Genomic DNA, 20,428 nt, shown 5'->3' on the forward strand with positions numbered 1-20,428 from the left:
GTAGCTCCAGTTGTGCCCACTGTCGTTTAGCAATCGAAAAAAACTGTAAAAGTGGGGCATGGTAAGCATAGCTCGAAAATATGTTGTATTTATTCAGATCCAAATCTAAGCCACGCATATAAAGCATGCACAAGTGAGAGATATGCAAGTATGCATGCAGAACAATATAAGCACACAGAAAAGCATCCCCGTGGGCTACTTTAGCTTCATGAGTAAAAAAGACATCATGCAAAAGTGCACCTCTGCATAACGCGCAAAAATAAAGTCACACATGCAAGTGCTGGAATGAGCGCTCGCTTGACTCTCTTTATGCTCTCGCAACTGCACAACATTAACTCAATCGTCAATTGACCTTTGAGACTTTGGGCTTCAGACCTGTGATTGGTGGTTTGGTTTGATCTGTGACAGGTATAATCTTTTGATCCACACTCATTGTGAAATACAGGTAGAAACGTGATAGGCTATAAAGACACCATGCAGAGGTTCAAATCATGCAGAAAATACATGAATCATATTTATCTTTAGTGTATCTCTGGTCTTTTACAAAATACCTTTATTTGTTTTAACAGAAAACTGTATTATTTTTAATAAGACCGTGGCTGAGAAGTGCAAAACAAGTCAGAAAAAATAACAAATCAGAAAACACAACGACAAGTCAGAAAACACAACAACGAATCTACAAAACGGAAAAGGTAGGTATATTGCGCATATGGATTGGTTATTGCTGATTGGACGACACCTCTGTCAATGAAGACGCTACTTCCGCCAGTATAAGTCGGATGCTAATGTCACCGGCATGCTTGAAAATGTGTCTTCTACACACCGTCACAAAAACAGCTAGAAGATGTACGTGTTTTTGCCTATGAACCATTTGAAACTTAACATTTGAAAGACAAATAGTCTTCATTCAGTGGTATCTGTCTAATAATAAATTATCAACCAAATGTGTTTTGGTCATTCTTCCGTTAGCAATAGTGCTAGTCTTAGCTGTAATCATCTGTTAGTTTTTGTTTTAAAAAGCCATATTCTTAATTAAATGAGCACAAACTCTTGTTGCAACCATATTTCTATATAACTATTGGCAACAGATCTGTAAGATGAAAATACACCAATGTATTACTCAGTTTTAACGCAGTTGTTTTTGACAAGGTAAAAGTGAGAGATCCATGATGAAGCTCATCATCTTCACGTTTCTCAGATGAAGAGTTTTGTAACATGATTAGAGTAATAAAGATAAACATAATAAAGAACACTGCAACAGCATCTTACTGACTGGGACATGCGTGTGTGTAGGGTGGACTACTGTTTAGGTTATCGCTACCTACCTGGTTTTCAAACTGCTTAACATAGTTACGTAATGCTAACTTAGAAATAATCTATAATGTTACCACAAGAACACAATATTAAATACATAACTTAAATTCATCATCCATATTTTTTAGTTGTTGTTAAGCTCCTGTGTAATGGCTGAAATAAGTCAAGACAGAGAAAAGCGGAAGTTGAATGACGCAGTTGTCTTGATTGACAGAGGTGTCATTTGTTGTTTTAATTTTAGATTTGTTGTTTTGTTTTGCACTTCTCGGCCACCATACAATTTTGTGTCATGTTAAAATAAGTTCAAAATAAAATAAAAATGTTTATATATGTCTAACTTAATTCTATATACTGAATATTACTGTTGTACACTTCAAAAAAGCTTGGCAATGTTGGGGCATGGTCCTTGGACTTGCTTAGGGCTCCTAAAGTGTTAAACACACCACTGGCTGTATGGTTCCATAAAAAATGTTTTAAAACCACAGAACCTTACTGTTACACAAATAATTCTTTGTAGCGGTAAAATGATCTAAATACTGAAAAGGTGAGAAAAATAATTTCTTTGGGGAATGAAAAAAAATTATTTTTAAGAACCATTATTTTAAACAGTGCGGCCAGACATTCCTACTATCAATATGTAACCATGTAGAATCCAGCCATTCTCATGAGCAGTTGACATTGCGCATTGCTGCTTATTTGCATAAAGTTAAACTCTGCTCAATTCTCTCTCAACGACAAAAGTCAATGACACTTTAGATTGGCAACTTTCACTGACACTAAATGACTTCTGATCATTTTGTCATTGTGAATTGTTGCAGTTACGGATGTAACCCTCATTCCCTGAAGGAACGAAAATGGAGACGTCACATCGTGACCGACAAATTGGGGACCTATCTACTTCGAGAAACTAACAAAACAGCAATGAACTTGGCATGCAGGTATTTGCATAATGTTGGCGCCGCCCCCGCCAGGTGTCTATACAGTATAAGTAGCAGGTGCACAATACCAAAATAGCTATATTATTTGCTGAGAAATCCAAGCCCGGCCTGGTTTCAGCAATGGAATAGCAAACTGTGGCAACGGGACGTCTCCGTTCCCTTCCTTCAGCGAACAAGGGTTACATCCACAACCAAGATGTTCCCTTTCATTCGGTCACTACGGCGTCAAGTCGTGACCAACGAATTGGAAATCCCTACCAAAACCCCACTGCAGCAGGTCCCTTCTAGTGCCTGCATGAGCCTTCCGACTCCACTGGAGAGACGGACAGAGGCTGAATGCAGAAGGCCAGTCACTACTTGTTCCTTAACCCACGATAGTGAACAGCGAACTGGGGAAGTGACTTAGTCCAGTGGTTCTTAAAGTTATTCCTGAAGGCCCACTGCTCTACACATTTTGTATTTCTGTATGTCTTACTTCACACACCTGATTCAAATCATCAGCTCATCAGAAGAGATCTCCATGAACTGAACTGAGTCTGTCAGATAAAAGAGATGTGCAGAGCATTGGGCCTCCAGGAACAGAGTTAAGAAACACTGACTTAGTCTGGGCAGAGTTAAGAACACTGTGGAAGCCATCCCCTAAGAAGGTTTAACTGGATGACATAAAAATATGAAACAACAGACAGGTTGCTCATAGACAACTCTGAAAGTACATGGTATGACTGAGTCAATGCGGGGCTCTGCTAAGAGAAAACGGGGAGGATTTTAACTCCATGGACTATACGCACATAGGAACCCCATGTAGGGGACACACTGTGGATGCCTAGCCTAAACAGTTTTACAAGGAATACATCTGGTAAGGCTGACAGCCGATGCTCCGCAACATCAGATTTCAAGGCAGTGGAGGAGCCCAAAAATCTTCTTCTAGATGTTTTTGCGCCAATGGACTTTCCATAGTGGTGCAAATATGCAGCACCAAAATAAAGGCTGCAAGCCAACATACGAGCCGCCCCTCGGTGTTCTCACTGGTTTGAAGAAAGAACCTGAGAGGATACCGGCTTGATACAAACACTATAAAACCTGGTGAACATATTAGGTGTCGCCCACCCTGCAGCTTTAGAAATGTCTGTTAGCGAAGAACCGTGAGACAATGCTCAAGATGATGCCACACTACGTGTAGAGTGAGCACATAAATTAAATGGGCAAGGGATATATTGCTTTAGGTATGCAAGGGCTATAGTATCCACAATCCAATGGGACATCTCTGCTTGGTTACAGCTTTCCCTTTCTGCTGGCCATCGTAACAGACAATGAGTTGGACTGAGGTTCTAAAGCTTTGCGTTCTGTCTATATATACACGTAGTGCATGAACAGGGCACAACAAAGCCATGGCTGGGTCTGCCTCCTCCAAAGGCAGCGTTTGCAAGCTCACTACCTCATCTCTGAAGGAAGTGGTGGGAACTTTAGGCACATAGCCGGGCCTGGTTCTCAATGTTACACTGGATTTAGCACGTCCCAACTGTAGACACGAATCATCAACCGAAAATGCATGGAGGTCCCCTATCCTCTTAACAAAAGCCAATGCGAGGAGCATTAATACTCACAGTATGGAGAGGCTTGAAGGGAACCTGTAAGGCTTTCAGCACCACGGACCGGTCCCAAGGATGAATAGAGGGAAGGCATGAAGGATTTAACCTGCGAGCGCCTCTAAGAAATCTAATGACCAGGTGGTGCTGACCCACAGTTCTGCCGTTTACGGGCGAGTGGTGGGCGGATATCACAGCGATATCGACTTAAATAGTAGATGGTTACAGCCTATTCTCCAAATGGTGCTGGAGATAAGAAAGCACGACACTGATCGGGCATTCTCTGGGGTTTTCACTTTGGGAAGAACACCAGAAGACGAACCGATTCCATTTAAGTGCATAAGCCTGTGACGAAACCTTTCCACATCAGCTGAACCGACAGGGGATGGAGTCGCCACTTGCGGAGACGTGCAGCTCAAGAAAGGGCATCTGCCGCTGTGTTGAGTGAGCCCGGGATGTGAATGGCGCGAAGAGACTTCAGATTTTTCTGACTCCAGAGGAGGAGATGACGGACGAGATGGGACAGGTGACGAGAGCGTAAACCGCCTTGGCAATTGATATATGCAACAGTCGCAGTGTTGTCTGTGCAAACAAATACGTCTTTGCCTGGTAACTCATTGCTTAAACAGACGAGCACAAGGTATACATCCCACATTTCTTGTCAGTTAAAACCCTAAGACCTGAGGTTTGCTAATAAAAAGCTTTTGCTCTCTTTTCTTTGGGCCAACAGTGGGCCAGTAGCATAGACTAAACATTCATTATGGTGATGTTTTAATACATGGCAAATGATGGAATAATATCACAAATTCTTTGCAAGCTTTTTAAGTCTGATTTGTGTACAATCCTCGATCCTAGATTCATCTTATAGACGATTTAACAAGCTTAAAGGAACAGTATGTAGGGTTGTGGCCAAAAACTGGTATTGCAATCACAAAACTTGTGGCTAAAACTGGTACTGCAATCACACAGCTGGTGGCCAATATACAAAATGACAACATAAACATCATTTGAGGGCTGCAACTCCACTTTTTAAATGACAATATCCTGGCCAGACCACTGTTGTCAGTGATATAAGTATTTGAAATGAAAATGATTTCTTAATGTCTATATGACATATCAGGGCCATTTTATGATTATTTGATATACATTTCTTACATACTGTTCCTTTAAGACTGTATGAGAAAGTGGTTTGTATAGTTTTTAGCCTTTACAACATGTGGTCTCCATATCATATTCAATCAGTTGCAATAATGACACTTGTTGACACTGGATTTGCGATTTTGTCATTTTCTGAATTGTGGTTATATCACTTATATCACAGGCAACCTCTTTTTGTCTATTCAAAAGTCCTGACAACTCATATGTAATAATTCAAGTATAATACCCTCATAATTCCGAGGCTGTCAGTTATAAAAAAAACCTGGAAAATTGCATAGCGAGGTGCAAGGAGAAAGTTAATACACGTTTTACACACTCATTATAAAACTGATCGCCAATAAACACCAGCCATCACATTACATTATACTCAACAGTCAGTATACTGTATAACCCTCATTTACTAATTAAACAATTATTTAATTATCTCACAGAGTAATATAATTTGATAATGTATTCTCTTTCAATGATGCATTGCATGACATTTTCACCTTAATCATCACTATCATCATTGTTACTGGGTAAGCCTTGCCTCTGCTATAAATCTGCTCCAAAATCAAATTAACAGCATCATATGACTTTTTAAATAGGACATATCATGAAAATCTGACTTTTGTTTATGTTTTATAATTGGTTCCCCAGTGCTTCTATTAACCTAGAAAATGTGAAAAAGATCAACCCAGTAACTTAAGCCCTTTTCACACAGACATTCCGGAAAATACACGGGAAAGGCATCCTGGATTTTTACGGAATCCTTAGATTTTTTTGTTCATTCACATTGCCATGATTACCCGGCATCTGATGGTCCCGGAAAGACACGTGACCTGGAAAGTCCCGCCCTCTCTTCTACGCAGCATCTGAAGTTTGCAAATTATTTATTATTTCTCTCTCCAGAAACCACTCCCGTGCATTTTTGTTTATGACAAGACTATAAAGGAGCGTGTAAACGCACAGTTCTATGCTGGTAAATGATCTCCGGTTCATGGATATTTGACGAGCTCCCTGATCTCTGCTTTAATACAGTTTTCAGACATTTCTCATCGTGAATGTTTATATGCATACCTTGACGAAGGCTATATGCGTTGTTGACAAGAAAATTATTTTGCAAGTGAGTGTGCAGTCACTATTTTGTGTTATTTATATGCATTTAAAACCTGCATTTTGAGGAGCTGAACGATATATCTTGTTGGGATGACGCACGGGTATTTACGTTTATTATAGCTCAAATGAGCACGTGACGCGATATTCTTTTATGCTGCTGAATGATCTCCGTTTCAACGCAGTAAGTAACGAGCTAACTTACCTGATATCTGCTTCAGTCCAGTTTGCTGACATTTCTCGTCGTGAATGTTGTAAATCCCTCATTTTAAAAAGTTGAACCAACTTCCTTTTGCCATGACACGCGTGTCCTCCCTACGGCACGTGCGTCATTGTTTATGCTTCTCATTTATCATTTCCTGATAACTGCTTCAATCTAGTTTGCAACATTTCTTGTGGTGAATGTTTATATGCATGTTATCTCTCATTGTAAGGAGCTGAACCATAACTTGTACGACACGCCCATTATGGCATTGTTTCGGCTACAGAGGGTTTTCCGTATATCTGACTAGGTCCTCTTTCCGGCAACGATCCCAGAAGATTAACGGGACAAGTTTGTGTTCACACAGATGCTTGTCTGGCAATTTTACAGGTTTTTTCTGGGACCAAAGGTCTGTGTGAATGGGGTTTTAGTTTTGGTAAACCATTCTCTGCAAGCATGTGGGAAAAATAGGTCATTGAAATTTGGCTTCCCTTGTGAAGTCAGAAGGGGATAATACAGCCCCTTAATCTGCACTATCAAACCATGGCACTGCCATTTAGTGCAGAGATCAGCTCATTTGAATTTAAAATTGTGAAAATGTCCCCCTTTAAACTCTTGCCACCCCGTCTCATAAAAAAGCCCCCTCAGAAACCCTCTTTCTCATGCTTAAGCACACACCCACACATATCCCTATAATCTTACTACATGACCACTAAGTGTCATCCGCACTGGACTTTCCCTAGATGTGTGATCTTTCCTCTTTCAGCACAGCTCATTTCACTGAGTCAGTCTCGCAGGTCTGAATGATTGATGGTGAGGGGAAAGCTTGGTGCACATCCACAGTCCATACCAGGATGTGAAGCAGCAGGTTTTGCAGAGTTAGACTCTGACAACTGCACTGCTTAATGGGGAATGATATAGCCTAGAGAAGATTAGGTTGCTGGTTCAAACCCTTATAGAGGCCAGTTGTTGGAATAAATAAATGCAGCCCAGTTACCTGAATGGCAAAATGAGAACATATTTACGGAAAGTGGGGGTTTTAAAATAACGGGAACAAGCATTGTGTCAGTTAGCTGACGCTATGGAAACTCCTGTTTACTCCTCGATTGCAGCCTATTGGTTAACTTCTGTAAAAATTACAGACAAATGGTGTTTGAGTCCGCAAAAAGGGGCAAGGTTACGCCCTATATTAGTCCGGGGTCGAACGCAATAGAGCTTTACCGTATTCGACTGAAGCGCACAGTCAAAAGAACTCTCGCTGCGTGACGTTTAAGCATGGCCAGCTACGCAATGCTCGTTCATGTTATTTCAGGGAACCAGGGTTAATAACCTAAATAACATAGCGTGTATACAGGTGAACCTATTCATGTGCACCGTAATGTATGAAATGGCTAGCTGACAGGACCTGCGTTTTTAAGGCAGGAACGTACAGGCTGCAAAATATGATGACTGTGAATTGCGAGGATCAGCCGGTTGCGTCACAAATTGTATACAGGTGAGTCATCCGTGGCACCGTAATAAGATGAAAAAGTTTAAGCTGACAGGACCCGTGACGATCCATTTAAACTCTGTTTAGTGATAGGCATACCCAATGACTGAATTCTCAGGGCTCTAATGGGGCTGAGCGTGTTCGGTGGTTGTTCGCCATCTGCCATGGGGAGGTTGATTGATATTGCCAGAATGGAGCAATCAGCAACACTGTGCATTTGTCCACCCTGATCCTGCAGAGAATCTGAGGTAGCAGAGCTACGGGGGAAACACATACAGGCAGCGTGCTGGCCGTCTGTGGCAGGGCGTCGCACTACGTTTAGAAGTACGCTGGACAATGTGTGTTCTCCTCTGAGGCAAATAGGTAAATTTCCGCTTAATCATCTGCGGGTGTAATCTTCATTCTCCCGGTGGCGGGCCATTGCGGGGGAGCATGTCTCAACCTTGTATTGACTATTCCCGGGACATGGGTTGCTCTGAATGCGCGTACGGTGAGCCCATAATAGAAGATGTTTCGCCAGTCTGTACAGAGAGTGAGACTTCAAACCTCCTTGGTGATTAAAAAAAACACCATCAAGTTTGTCGATTTATAAAAAAAAACACCATCAAGTTTGTCTGACCGAACTAGAATGTTGAATTTTTGTTTGAAAATACTGCAGCGCAAACTGAGAAAGATGAGGGTTCCACGCACCGAAGGCTGGCTCGCTGTCACAATGCGCACCTGACCCCGTCGCAGATGATCCATGGTCACCACTTTCCTTCTGCACACTGAACCGGGCTCCGAGCCCAAGAGGAAAACGTGAGGTGATGCCGATATCGATAGCGTTTTTGTGCAGCTGTGTGTAACTTTTAGCATTAAGCGTCCCGACCGCCATGCTCAGAGCGGGATTCTCGCTTTCAAACAAAATTGATGCTGTCTCATGAACCCCAAATTCTCCAAATTCCCATTACAGTGTGTGCAGAATATTTTGATCACTTTTTTCTGAACACCTTTTACAGATTCCAAAACACAATAATTTTAATACCCAACATTAATTTTGTATATCTTTTCCTTTCATCCTATTTTATGCCCTTGCTGCCCGAATCAGGATTTCTTGTATAATGGTCAAACCTCAATTTTGCAATTTCCCTGCATGGCATCTTTCTTATAGACATTAAATAATGAATTTCCAGTGTATTTAATAAACATTTTTTAGCTCATTTTAAATGTAAAAGAAAATGTGCCAAATAATTCTGCATTACATCTAGGATCCAGCCCAGTATATTGTCGACAAGCGTCGCCGGGGCAGTGGACAGCCATGAGCCACTTTCTGCAGGTAAGGGTGTGAATGCATTGTGAAGACACGGCACAGCCATGGGGTGTCAGATCATGTCATGCATAGCGAGGAAGGTAAATGCTCTTTTGAGAGGAATTCAATATTCACATTTTGCCATTACAGTGAGGTTGGGGGGCATGTAGCAAGTGGGCGGACCTGTTACGACCAGCATTTACATTGTGTCTAAAGAGGGACTGTCAGGGTAGCACAAAGCATTGTGAGAGCAGTAGTGTACTGGAGTGAGGCAGACCCAGGCCGATGAAATCGTTATAACAAAGTGCCATTAATGTTATAATAACAGCGTGCTTGCTCTACCTAGCCTCTGAATGAGATTGCAACACTCGATGAGGGGGAGGGGCATGAGTGCTGAGCACAAGATGGCTGCACTATAGCTGCGGTGAACCCATTCGAGCTTGCCGCGGCTCCGCCCTTCGGTCAATCCAACGGACAACAAAACGCCTCAACCAAGAATAAACCAAATTTTTACGTACGTATTGTCAACAGAATCAGAACGATTTTTGCCGATTTCTGCCTTGGGCGGAATATGCACAAAACTCACTCAAGAAAACAGCCCCTGGTTTTACCCCTTTTAAATGCATATTAGGCTTTCAACCACCCATGCTCCCCTGGGATGATGAAGCCTCTGAAGTACCTGCTGTGGACCAATGGTTTCATAGAAGTCAAGAAACATGGGATCAAGCACATGTACACCTCTTCCGCGCGGTCAAAAGGGCTAAGGAACAGGTGGATCGCCACAGACTTCCAAATCCGATCTATGAACCCGGTCAGCGAATCTGGTTGTCCACTAAGGATCTGCGGCTTCACCTCCCCTGCAAGAAACTGAGCCCCAGGTATGTTGGCCCTTTCAAAATTCCTAAACAAACGAATCCTGGGACATATTGCCTCCAACTCCCGCATACAACTGTATTTCTCCTACTTTGTATCACTACCCGAACCTGCTGATGATCCAGGGGCAGCTGTGGATTCCGGGCAGACAGGCCCCCCTCCACTCATCCTAGATGGTGAAGAAGCCTACCTGATTCATGATCTCGTATCCAATACTTCGTAGACTGGGAGGGGTATGGCTCAGAGGAAAGATCGTGTAAAGGTGCGGTCGATATCCTGAACCCTAGTCTCATATCTGCCTTTCACAGTTCTCATCCGGATAAGCCGGCACCTCATGCTCAAGGTCGAACCCGAAAGAAACCAACCTGCGTCCAGGAGCCGCTCGCAGGGGGACAATAAATACTGAATACTACTTAAATAGGACTGCAAGACATTAATAGTATTAATCTGTTTGGCAGTAAATGCTACATTATTCCTATACAGGGCTCCAGACTAACACCAAATGGTGGCATTTTGCCACCAAAATTTTAGAGTGTGCCACTGAATTTTACATCCAGTCGCACATGTGCGACCAGTAAATTTGACCTTTTTTGTGATGTGACACTGAATTTGAAAACAGCACATTGTACTTTCTGCATCTATCATTAAAGTGTTTATTGGTAATACAGTGTAAATTGGTAGAAATGTGAATATTTGGTTAGCATGTTGATTTACGGTGTGTGCCCCTAAATTTTCTGGTTGCGCCCCAAAAATGTTTAGTTAGGGGCCACAATGCTCCTAGTGAAAAAAGTTAGTCTGGAGCCCTGCTATAGGAAGAGAAAGACTTAAGTAACTTTGATCTGCGGCTTCACCTCCCTGCAAGAAACTGAGCCCCAGGTATGTTGGCCCTTTCAAAATTCCTAAACAAACGAATCCTGGGACATATTGCCTCCAACTCCCACATAACTACTGTATTTCTCCTCCTTTGTATCACTACCCGAACCTGCTGATGATCCAGGGGCGGCTGTGGATTCCAGGCAGACAGGCCCCCCTCCACTCATCCTAGATGGTGAAGAAGCCTACCTGATTCATGATCTCGTATCCAATACCTCGTAGACTGGGAGGGGTATGGCTCAGAGGAAAGATTGTGTAAAGGTGCGGTCGATATCCTTTATCGCAATAAAGTTAAACATGCGAATGAAGTAGTAGAAAATATTTTTAGAAAATACATTGTAGAACAAACAATGAAAAGCAAAATAGGCTATACTTGTATTTTGAATTAAATTGGGTTCGGTTGAATTGGGTTGTGTTTTAGAAGCAAAGAAAATGAACTTACCCTGGGATTGTTTTCTTGCAGTGTAGGGCACTAGCCTCTTAACTTTAAAATAATTGTTGTTTATATATTTACTGTCAAACTGTAATTCCTTGGTGTAATTTAGGAAGCTTAAATATTTGATCACTGTTTATAAAAACGGATACAGTGGGAGTAATATTAATATTATTAATAAAAATGGTCCTCATTCTTTTAACTGTTCCTCCACCTTTCAAATTGTGGTCCGATATTGATCCTAGTTTTATTACGGTCACGGTCGCTTTCTATCTTTGTTTCCTTCTTTAAATTTTTTTGTTTTTCTAGCTCTGGTTGTTAACCGAGGAATCAGAAGTTTGTTAGTATGTGTTCTCTTCGCCATAATGCTGTGTTCAATCCAACACACTTGTGAACTTCAGGCGGATGCACGTGATATTGTAACATTCACGAGGGGGAGGGGGGATCTGTGGCGCATGCAGGTACTGTAATTGACAGGCAGATTTTACACAGCCCTGCGCTGATTGGACCAAATGAACCGGCCTGCGCTGATTGGACCAAGTGAACCGGGATTTTTGCAAAACAAATCAGCCAATCAGCAGTGAAGTGTGTGTCTACTAAATAACATTGTTGCCTGGGTTGCGTATGTGTGGGGCGGGTCTATCAAAAGAAATCCAGATTCTATTGGGGTAGGGGCATGTTTGTTTAGGTGATTTTAATTGTCAACATTGGCTTTTAGAGATCATGGACCCTGGGTTTAAACAAAATCACATTGATCAAAACATCACATTTTCCAATGTCCCATCTAATACATCAAAATTAATACAGTCTAATTTCTTTAGATTTTCAATAAAACAGATCCAGTTCCTGTTTGAATCTCTTTGTTACTAGGCTGGTCCATTCCAACAAAACACTGGGTATTAAAAATGTAGTCATCTTAACTATAAAATGAACTTGAACAATTTGAACTATGTTTTACAAATCATTTTAGCCAAAGATAAATTTTAACTGGTTGTAATGTTTTAATCTTAAACCACATAACTAATCCTGTGCTTAGATCTTCAACCAAACCATTATAGTAATGCCCTTTTATTTATTAATCAATGTAAGGATAAATGTATAAGAATTGTGTTCCCTAAATCTTGGCCATCACACACAGAAACAATCCTTCGAATCCATTTTCGACTACCTGTGAATGTGGTCGAAAGTGGATAAGCTCAAAGAAAAGTTTTACACCCCGTTTACACCTGTATTTATCCACTTGTGATCCGATCTCACAAAATCTTAATACAATACAATCTCAATAAAAGTTGTAAACACTGCCTTTGTTCAAGGGTGGTTCACTTCTCAGCCCACACAGATGGGTATATTAGCAAAACACCCTGTATAAGTGATCGTAAAAAGTACAGACCAAGGGACACTTTCTCTAAAGTCATTTGACTCACAGCAAGAGGCGATGCAAAATTGAACACCTTTACTTTGCACTGGCAGGACGACATTGCAGTGGCCCTTCACATTGCTGTTCCTTAGGAAAAAAGGTAAGAGTAACTCAAGAATATAAATGGACCTCATCAAACCTCTGCAGAACTCGACTCAGCCTGCCAGGCACATTTTATGATAGTGCTGTAATCAAAATCAGGTTTACTGGAGGGAGCAAAAGCAGATGACTCAGACAGAAACAAATAGGGAGTGAGTTAAGATTTTATGATTGGATGATCTACCACCTCTGCACTGTCTTGAGTCTGAAGTGATGGCAGCTTCCAATGCATCTTTGTTGAAAGATGACAGTGTGTTTGAACACATGGTCACAGAAGTCAAGCTGTCCCTGCTGATAAACAATAGAAACCATTGGTTCTAATGTAATGGGATTGGTTTTAATGGAAACCATAACAGTCTATTGGTAATTTGTTGGCTTCTGCTGCTTTTCTGTGGTATTCCAATAGTTTATGTTGCAAATGTTGTGGGTTTGATTCCCAGGGAGCACATATAGTAATACAAACATGGAAAAAATGTGGGAAAAAGCAACTGGCAAATGTGTAAATGTTTCCTGTTGGTGGGATGATATGTGGCAGATAGGAACCAACCGAAGGCTGTCCAGCAAGTAGATATTAGTATAGTACAGAACCAAATAAATCTCATCTTTGCTCTTATTTGTAGTGCTTAAGACAGTCCCTTTTCCCATCCCTCATTTGATCAAACTCCAAGCTCCAAGTATTACAATTCAGTTGAACTGTTTGTTGTAAAACCATGAATCATGCTGCTTGTTAAAGAGAAGTGTGCTACTACTTTTCAAAGACAGTGGACTTTCCCTGGCAGATATTAAAATGGGTGATCTAATAGGCTTGCACTAAAGGAGGAAATTGAGCCTATTCAGAATATGAAGAGTATAACAGAGACCTGGTGCTCCGACTTTCAAGGCAGGTCAGCCACCCTGAACTCCCTAGTAATGCCTGACCAATTACACAAAGTACACAAGCACACTTAGAAATAAGCTAAGCATTGCAACAAGTTGAAACTTTTGTCAGATTTTTTTTGTGACAGTACCATGAATTAAAGGAGAAAGCAGCCATTTAGCAATCACTCAAAACAACCTATACTTTTAAAAATAGGTTTCTAAAATTGTATTTATGGAGCTGTAAGGTTTTAGAAGGAATCCTTAACATCCACAGAACCTTTCTGGTAGGTTTTTTACTACACTGTAAAAAGTAAAACATGGCTGTTTTTCGTTTGATGTAATTTTTTTCATTCCAATAGCCTAAGCTTATTAGATTGTTAAGTAAAATAAAATTTTGTAATTTGTATGTGTCTTTCCATCTATTTTATTAGATTGATACAATATAAATTAAAACATAACAATGAAATTCAAATTATACATTTGATCAAACTACTTTTATTAGATTGATACAATATAATTTTAACATAACAATGAAATTCAAATCATACATTCGATCAAACTGCTTTTATTAGATTAAGCACGGTTTGCGCATGCGCACAGATGAAAACTCGAGAGAGTTCTTCTGGGAGAGACCGAACGCAGTCGACGTCGACGCTTATCTGCTGAAACAACGCGAACAGGACCCGTTTTTCAGGTAAGGGCGAATTAACCAAAATTGCACGTCTGCGTTATCCTTTCCCTTTATTTCAGCACTCACACTATAATTTTTATAAGGTAGTTCAGTTTTTATAAGGTGACTGTCACCTTTTTACCTATAGCCAGGTTTACAGGCTAGCGTGACCTAGCATAATGTAATAGGGATAATATTATATAGACTCATTGAACGGATATTATGAAAGGAAAAAATATTTTTTCGCTCTGAATGTTGTAAAAAAGTTGTTTTCCTGACTAAGGCTTGAGTATATTGCATTTCTCTGCCGACAATTAACGTTAAATTAATCACGTGTAATGTTACACTGATTTTGCCGCTCGGAGTTTAGGCTAAATGCTCCGGGCGCTCAATGCCGATATGAACGTGGATTTTATATGCTTTATGTTTTACATTTGCGAAGGTGGAAATGAATGTGAGGGTGGTGTACTCATTTATTTACTCATGGGGGTTATTTATTGTCTCGCCAGGATATGCCAAGTGATGAAGAACTGGAGCAAAGGTCCTCAGTAACATGCCCTCAACCGCAGCTGCTGTATCATGTTATTTGGACTGACATACCAATGGTTTCTAATTTGTTCTTATTTGATATATTCACATTTTAATATGCTATATATGAAATTGAACTTGAAATGAACTGATTAATTGAACTGTCTCGGAATGCTGTATTATGACTCATTTAAACATGTATTTATATATTGAGATAATTAAAAATTTTTAGATTATGTCAATTGTGAAGCCTTTTATATTGGAATGAATACATATTTCAGATTGAAGGAAACTGAATTTAGATCAAGTCTTTTAAAAATCCTTTTTTTTAATTTGAGCCAATTTAAAATATTTGATTTACCCCAAATTCAGAAAAGAGTTTGCATGAAATGCAAAAAAAATAGTTTGAACTGAATGGTTTCTAAACATTAGATCAATGTAAAATCTTTATTGTGAATGGTTACTTCAATTTTATTAGGTTAATCCAATGTTTCACTTTTCACAGTGTAGGTGAAAAGGTTCTTCCGAGTATAAAACATGAAAAAGAAATGTTTATTTTAAGAAACTTTGACTAAAGGGTAGGTGAATGACAAATGGCTTGTATAATCGTTAAAGAGATCCATTTATAGAATAATAATTTTAAAATGCCCTAGCAAATATCAAGTATTTCAGTGTGACAGCAAATGCACCCACTCACAGTTTCATCAAAAAAATGCAAAGATCAATTTTTTGCCTCATGAGCACTAGATCATTAAGCAAATAGCAAACAAAAAAGTGGCTTCTTGTAGCACTCATTTGATTACAGCATTTTTATAAAGGGAATTTCAAGTCTTATCTCTTATCTTCAACACATCTCTTTTACAACCACACACACAAAAGCCTTGGCTTTGCAAATCCGTGCACCAAACAAATGCCTTTTCGGATAGCAGCCTGGCAGGTAATTTGAGATCTAGTGGCAGGTGCTTCAGGAAGACAAACCACGCTGTAAAGCATGTCAATCTGCTTATATCTATTATGGCCAGCAAGGATGGATTAGGGAAAGAGAGAACAGGGCATTTAGCAGCAAAAACAGAGGAACATGACGTGACGCAGAATGGGAACAGCTCACCGAACATAGTGACCCCCAAAGGGATTTGTTTGGGCAGACACAAAAAAACTATGCTACTGAGCTAAACAACCCTGAAACAATAAGAGATCTGTCTGCTTCTGAATTTGCATGACAAGCAGCGTTCTGTTCCCTGTGGTCAGACATGGGCAATTTCCCCAACAGTTATTGAATCAGGAAGCACAGAGCAGAAAAAGAAAATTAAAAAAAGAGAGGGAGAGGAAAATTTTAGTTGTTGCTGCAGTTGTTCTATGAGGCATAAATGCTGTGTGATAAATGTACAGTAATTCAAATGAGGAAGTGGGAAAAGGCAGTTGCTCTACATAAAGTAGATGAGCACAGAGTTAGGACAACATTTAAAAGCAAGGCATCAGACTGTTTTTTTTATAAATTAACAGGAAACAGATATTGGCTTGTAAAGCATTTATAAATCTAAGCAAAAAAAAACCCTAAATTTAAAATACATACTATAGTTCATTAAAAAAGCTTATTACCAATACTTGAATTAATTTATACAACTTTATATAATTATACAATATGATTATGTGCTAAAACATGTATATGAAGAGCTAAGATGCAATGGATTCTGGCATCAAACTGGTATTTCTGAAGGCCTGAGGTTGGGATGAAACAGATTTGAAGTATTTGATGAACATGTAATACATGCCAAGAGCATTCAGGTAATGTCATTATAATTTTTGACAAAGTTGGTGTTTAGCGGCTTTTGCATCTGATCTCCTTATATGAATGTTTAACTAATGTTAATGTTAACTAGCTAATGTTAACAAATTAAAAATTATTGAAAATTGTTAAAGATAACTATTATGGTTTTTTTCTACTTTTCCAGTCAGTCAATGCTCGGAGAGATTTCCCATTACCTGTACTGTATATTGTATCCTTTATCTTATTGTTTCTAGTTTTATGTAGGTTTGCCAGTGTTACAGGTTTTACAGAAATCAAAGCACAGACTGAGCTATTTTGATCATATTTCATTTGGTTGTTACCACATCATTCTGTGGTCAGACACTTTTGTATATTGACCACTGAACTGTATATTTGTCTGTTGTCCCTGATAACTCTGTATCTCACTCTGTATCTCACTTTAATGTAAAACTCTTTAGTTTCTTCTCAAATAATGGAAACGTTTCAATTTGAATTAACACTACATACCCATGTATTTATAGTGTATGAATTTGCAGCTGGATAGTGTTTAGGGATAGTCAGTGAGCCATTTTTGCAAAAATATTAAAATAACAAAAAAATCCAAACAGTAAATCACCACTTTTTTCAGCAATTAACTTTTCAACATCTATTGAAATTCTTCACCAGGATTTATGAATGAATTAAGTTTTAGCACCATGAAGAGATAATCTTTAGAAAAGGTTAAAGCAGGTTTAACACTCACCTATGCTGCAATTTGTGGTAAAACGGGGGTCATAGGTCGCTGTCTCAATGTTGCCAGGCTGGTTGTAGCTGGAAGAAATCCTGAAAGGTTTGCTACGAGTGCCCAAACTAAGGTGCACCACCGCCCAACTGAAAAGAAGAGAAAGAACCAGCAAGATCAGCACCAGAACCAGACAGCAGGGTCGGTGAAGTTTCTGCAGTGGACTGTATGAGGTCAGGGTTGCCCTTGGGACAGCTTCCCCTGTTTGGGTTACTTCTGCAGTCTCTGGAGAGCTTACAGAAGGAGTCTGCTGGCCGCCTGACACCAAGCCAGTGCCCTCTTCCATTTTGGGGTAATTTTCTGCTGATGTATCGCACATTCCCAACTCTTTAAGATACCACAGCTGTTTGTGGTTAATAAAAATCAAAGCCCATTTGTGTATAATGTGTTTCTAGATGTTGTTTCCAGCCGCCTGTGGTAGTACTCAGGGATGCAAATGGTTGCTCTGTGGGTTTGTGTGCATTTAAACAAACCACCTCTCATAAAGAAGTCAATGATCTAGCTAATTTTATTAAGCAAATTGCTTAGATTTCAATTCGCTAGAGGCTAGTGACCAATGGCTTCATTGCCCTCCCTTTTCTCTCCACCCTTTTTTCTGTTTTTCTTCCCCCCTGGACCAGTAACCTGCCGGTTGTGTTGCTGTTTCTAATCTCCCTACGGGATTTGCATTGACGTCTGATTCGCTCAGACAAGAAGAGTTGAGACCCATGACTAAGTGGGTGGTGATTCTCTAAACAAACATGAAGACAGCTAGCAATCACAGGGAAATGAAGACAGGCAGCTCTCTGAGAATGATGATGCACTTGGATATGCTTAAATGGAAAATACTGTTCACATTTTCCTAAAGTTTTTAATATGCCAGTGTTTGTAGTGTTTCATGACTGATTTCAGTTGATTAAGTGCTACTTATCCCAATTGGGATAACCACCCCGGGATAACCAAGACGCTTAACCCCTAGTTGCTCCAGAGGCGTGGGACCTGACATATATAGCAATTGTAAGTTGCTTTGGATAAAAGCGTCAGCTAAGTGAATAAGTAATTGCCCGTTTTTCCATATTATATGTGTTTGTGGGTGCAAATCCTAAGAAGAAAATATAACAATAATGTGATAAGAGATATTTATTTTGGTATATATGACGTGTGTACAGAGAGTTGAACTTGCCATCAAAGCTTCTGGTTTTTATCATTGCTAATGTTGTTTTGTAGATCCAGCATAATACATATTAATGTGAACAAATGCATAATATATTATCATTAGGGTTGCATTTGGAAAATCATTACAATGCTCTTAGCAGTCAACCTCAAATTGCTTTTGCAAGACTGAAAACAATCGCTCACACAAACAGAGTTGACACATTTAATATCAATTGTGTCTAGGTAAAAGCTGGCTTCTGTCTAATTAACCAGTTTTAAACTGTGTGGAATAACAATTTGCATACTATACAAATATAGTTTTTAGCATTTATTAATTCTTGTTAATGTTAGTTAATGTAAATACTGTTATTCATGTTAGTTCATGGTGCATTAACTATTGTTAACAGTTTCAAAGTAATTATACATTATTTACTGTTATTACTATAGTAATAACATGTAACATGTGTAATAAAAAGACTAAAAAAGGTCTTACCCATATTTTATGTAATTAAGATATTTTGTAACTATTCATACCTTTTTTGTTTTATACTGCAACTGATGCTGTTGCAATGAATTAAGAAAATAACTAAATAGCTCTGTATGCACATATGCAAAAAATAAAACACACAAAAAATAAGGACTAAACTTTTTTTGCATAACATCTCTTTTATTACTAAAAAACGTAATGATAAATATGTGTGTGAAACCTAGAAATGCAATTATCCCAAAGCCACAAGTCTAAAGAAGTTATGTTTCACGTTTTAGGTCAAACGGCCCAAAAAATGAGGTTCTTGCAAGGGTTTTTGTAAGACTAGAGCCTTTTCTAAGTGCCAGTCAGCCCCAAAATAAAAGTATTTTGTTTACATGCATACATGTTCGTTTTTATTATTATTTATCCTTATGTTAGCATTTAAAATGCAGTTTCTACACCAGGGAATAAAATGTCACACAAAGAATGTTTGATTCGTTATCTAATTGTCTACATCTTCTGTCTATTATTATTTTCCATGAAGTCATTGGAGGAACGAGTGAGTCAGATGACGTCAAGATATTTGACAACGCTGTTTGGATATTATGTATTATACTCCTGCCTACTTTTAGAAACAAAGTTGACCGCAGTTTTATGTGTTTAGCGGAACTTAAAGTGTAATCTCATATACAGTGTTACGAAGTAAATAGTCCTCAGATTTGTATATTATATTCTATTACAAGATGTTCATGCGAAATCTGATTTAAACAACAGACTAATATTTTATGTATTATACGCATTTGTGGGCAAAAATGGTCATTGGATGTATTCTATTAGATGGTTTTCATGGGTTATTCACACATCTGATACAGACTGGATGAATTTGACGCAATCGTTATATCATCACAAAGGTAAGAAGTCCTGTTAATATTTCGCATGTTGTCATCTGGACTTTTGTCACAAAATACTACATTTATGATGCTAGAGCATATGTGACCCATCACGGAAACCAGTGTCACAAGTCGGCAGCACAAGTTTCGAGAAAATGAGAAACAAAGTTTTTTTTCCAAAATTTGTGATTTTTGTTTTATTGCAGAATCTGTTAGTTGAGATCACGAAGAAGCCTCTCCATGTTTGAGATTAGAGCCCGACCGATATATCGGCAGGCCGATATTAGGCATTTTCCAAACTATCGGTATCGGCATTCATAATGGCCGATAAATTAATGTAAAAAAAAAAAGGACGAAACAGCCTTCAACCATGTCATGAGTGTTGCCGTTAAATAGTTTGTCCACCAGAGGGCACTATACAACCTCCCTGTTGGCAACACTCGTGTATAACGCGTCACACATCCTGCAACCCGCTGATCCAGCCAGACCCGGGCAGAGAGAGCAGAGCAATAAAAACCTTTCTCCTCTCCGACCATTTAAGGAGCTCCATCGGTAATCACAGAAA

At 39.4% G+C, this 20,428-nt stretch overlaps 1 protein-coding gene across 1 annotated transcript in view; it reads right to left on the reverse strand.

Moving 5' to 3' along the window:
* Nucleotides 1-20,428, reverse strand: part of alk (ALK receptor tyrosine kinase) — a 921,668-nt gene that overhangs the window by 189,754 nt on the left and 711,486 nt on the right. Inside the window, exon 5 of the mRNA XM_065288699.2 lies at nucleotides 17,332-17,459. Within this exon, the coding sequence (XP_065144771.1) occupies nucleotides 17,332-17,459 (128 nt within the window). The remainder of the gene's footprint in view (nucleotides 1-17,331; nucleotides 17,460-20,428) is intronic.

Source organism: Paramisgurnus dabryanus, chromosome 17 (assembly GCF_030506205.2).
Source record: "Paramisgurnus dabryanus chromosome 17, PD_genome_1.1, whole genome shotgun sequence".
NCBI classification, from domain to species: Eukaryota; Metazoa; Chordata; class Actinopteri; order Cypriniformes; family Cobitidae; genus Paramisgurnus; species Paramisgurnus dabryanus.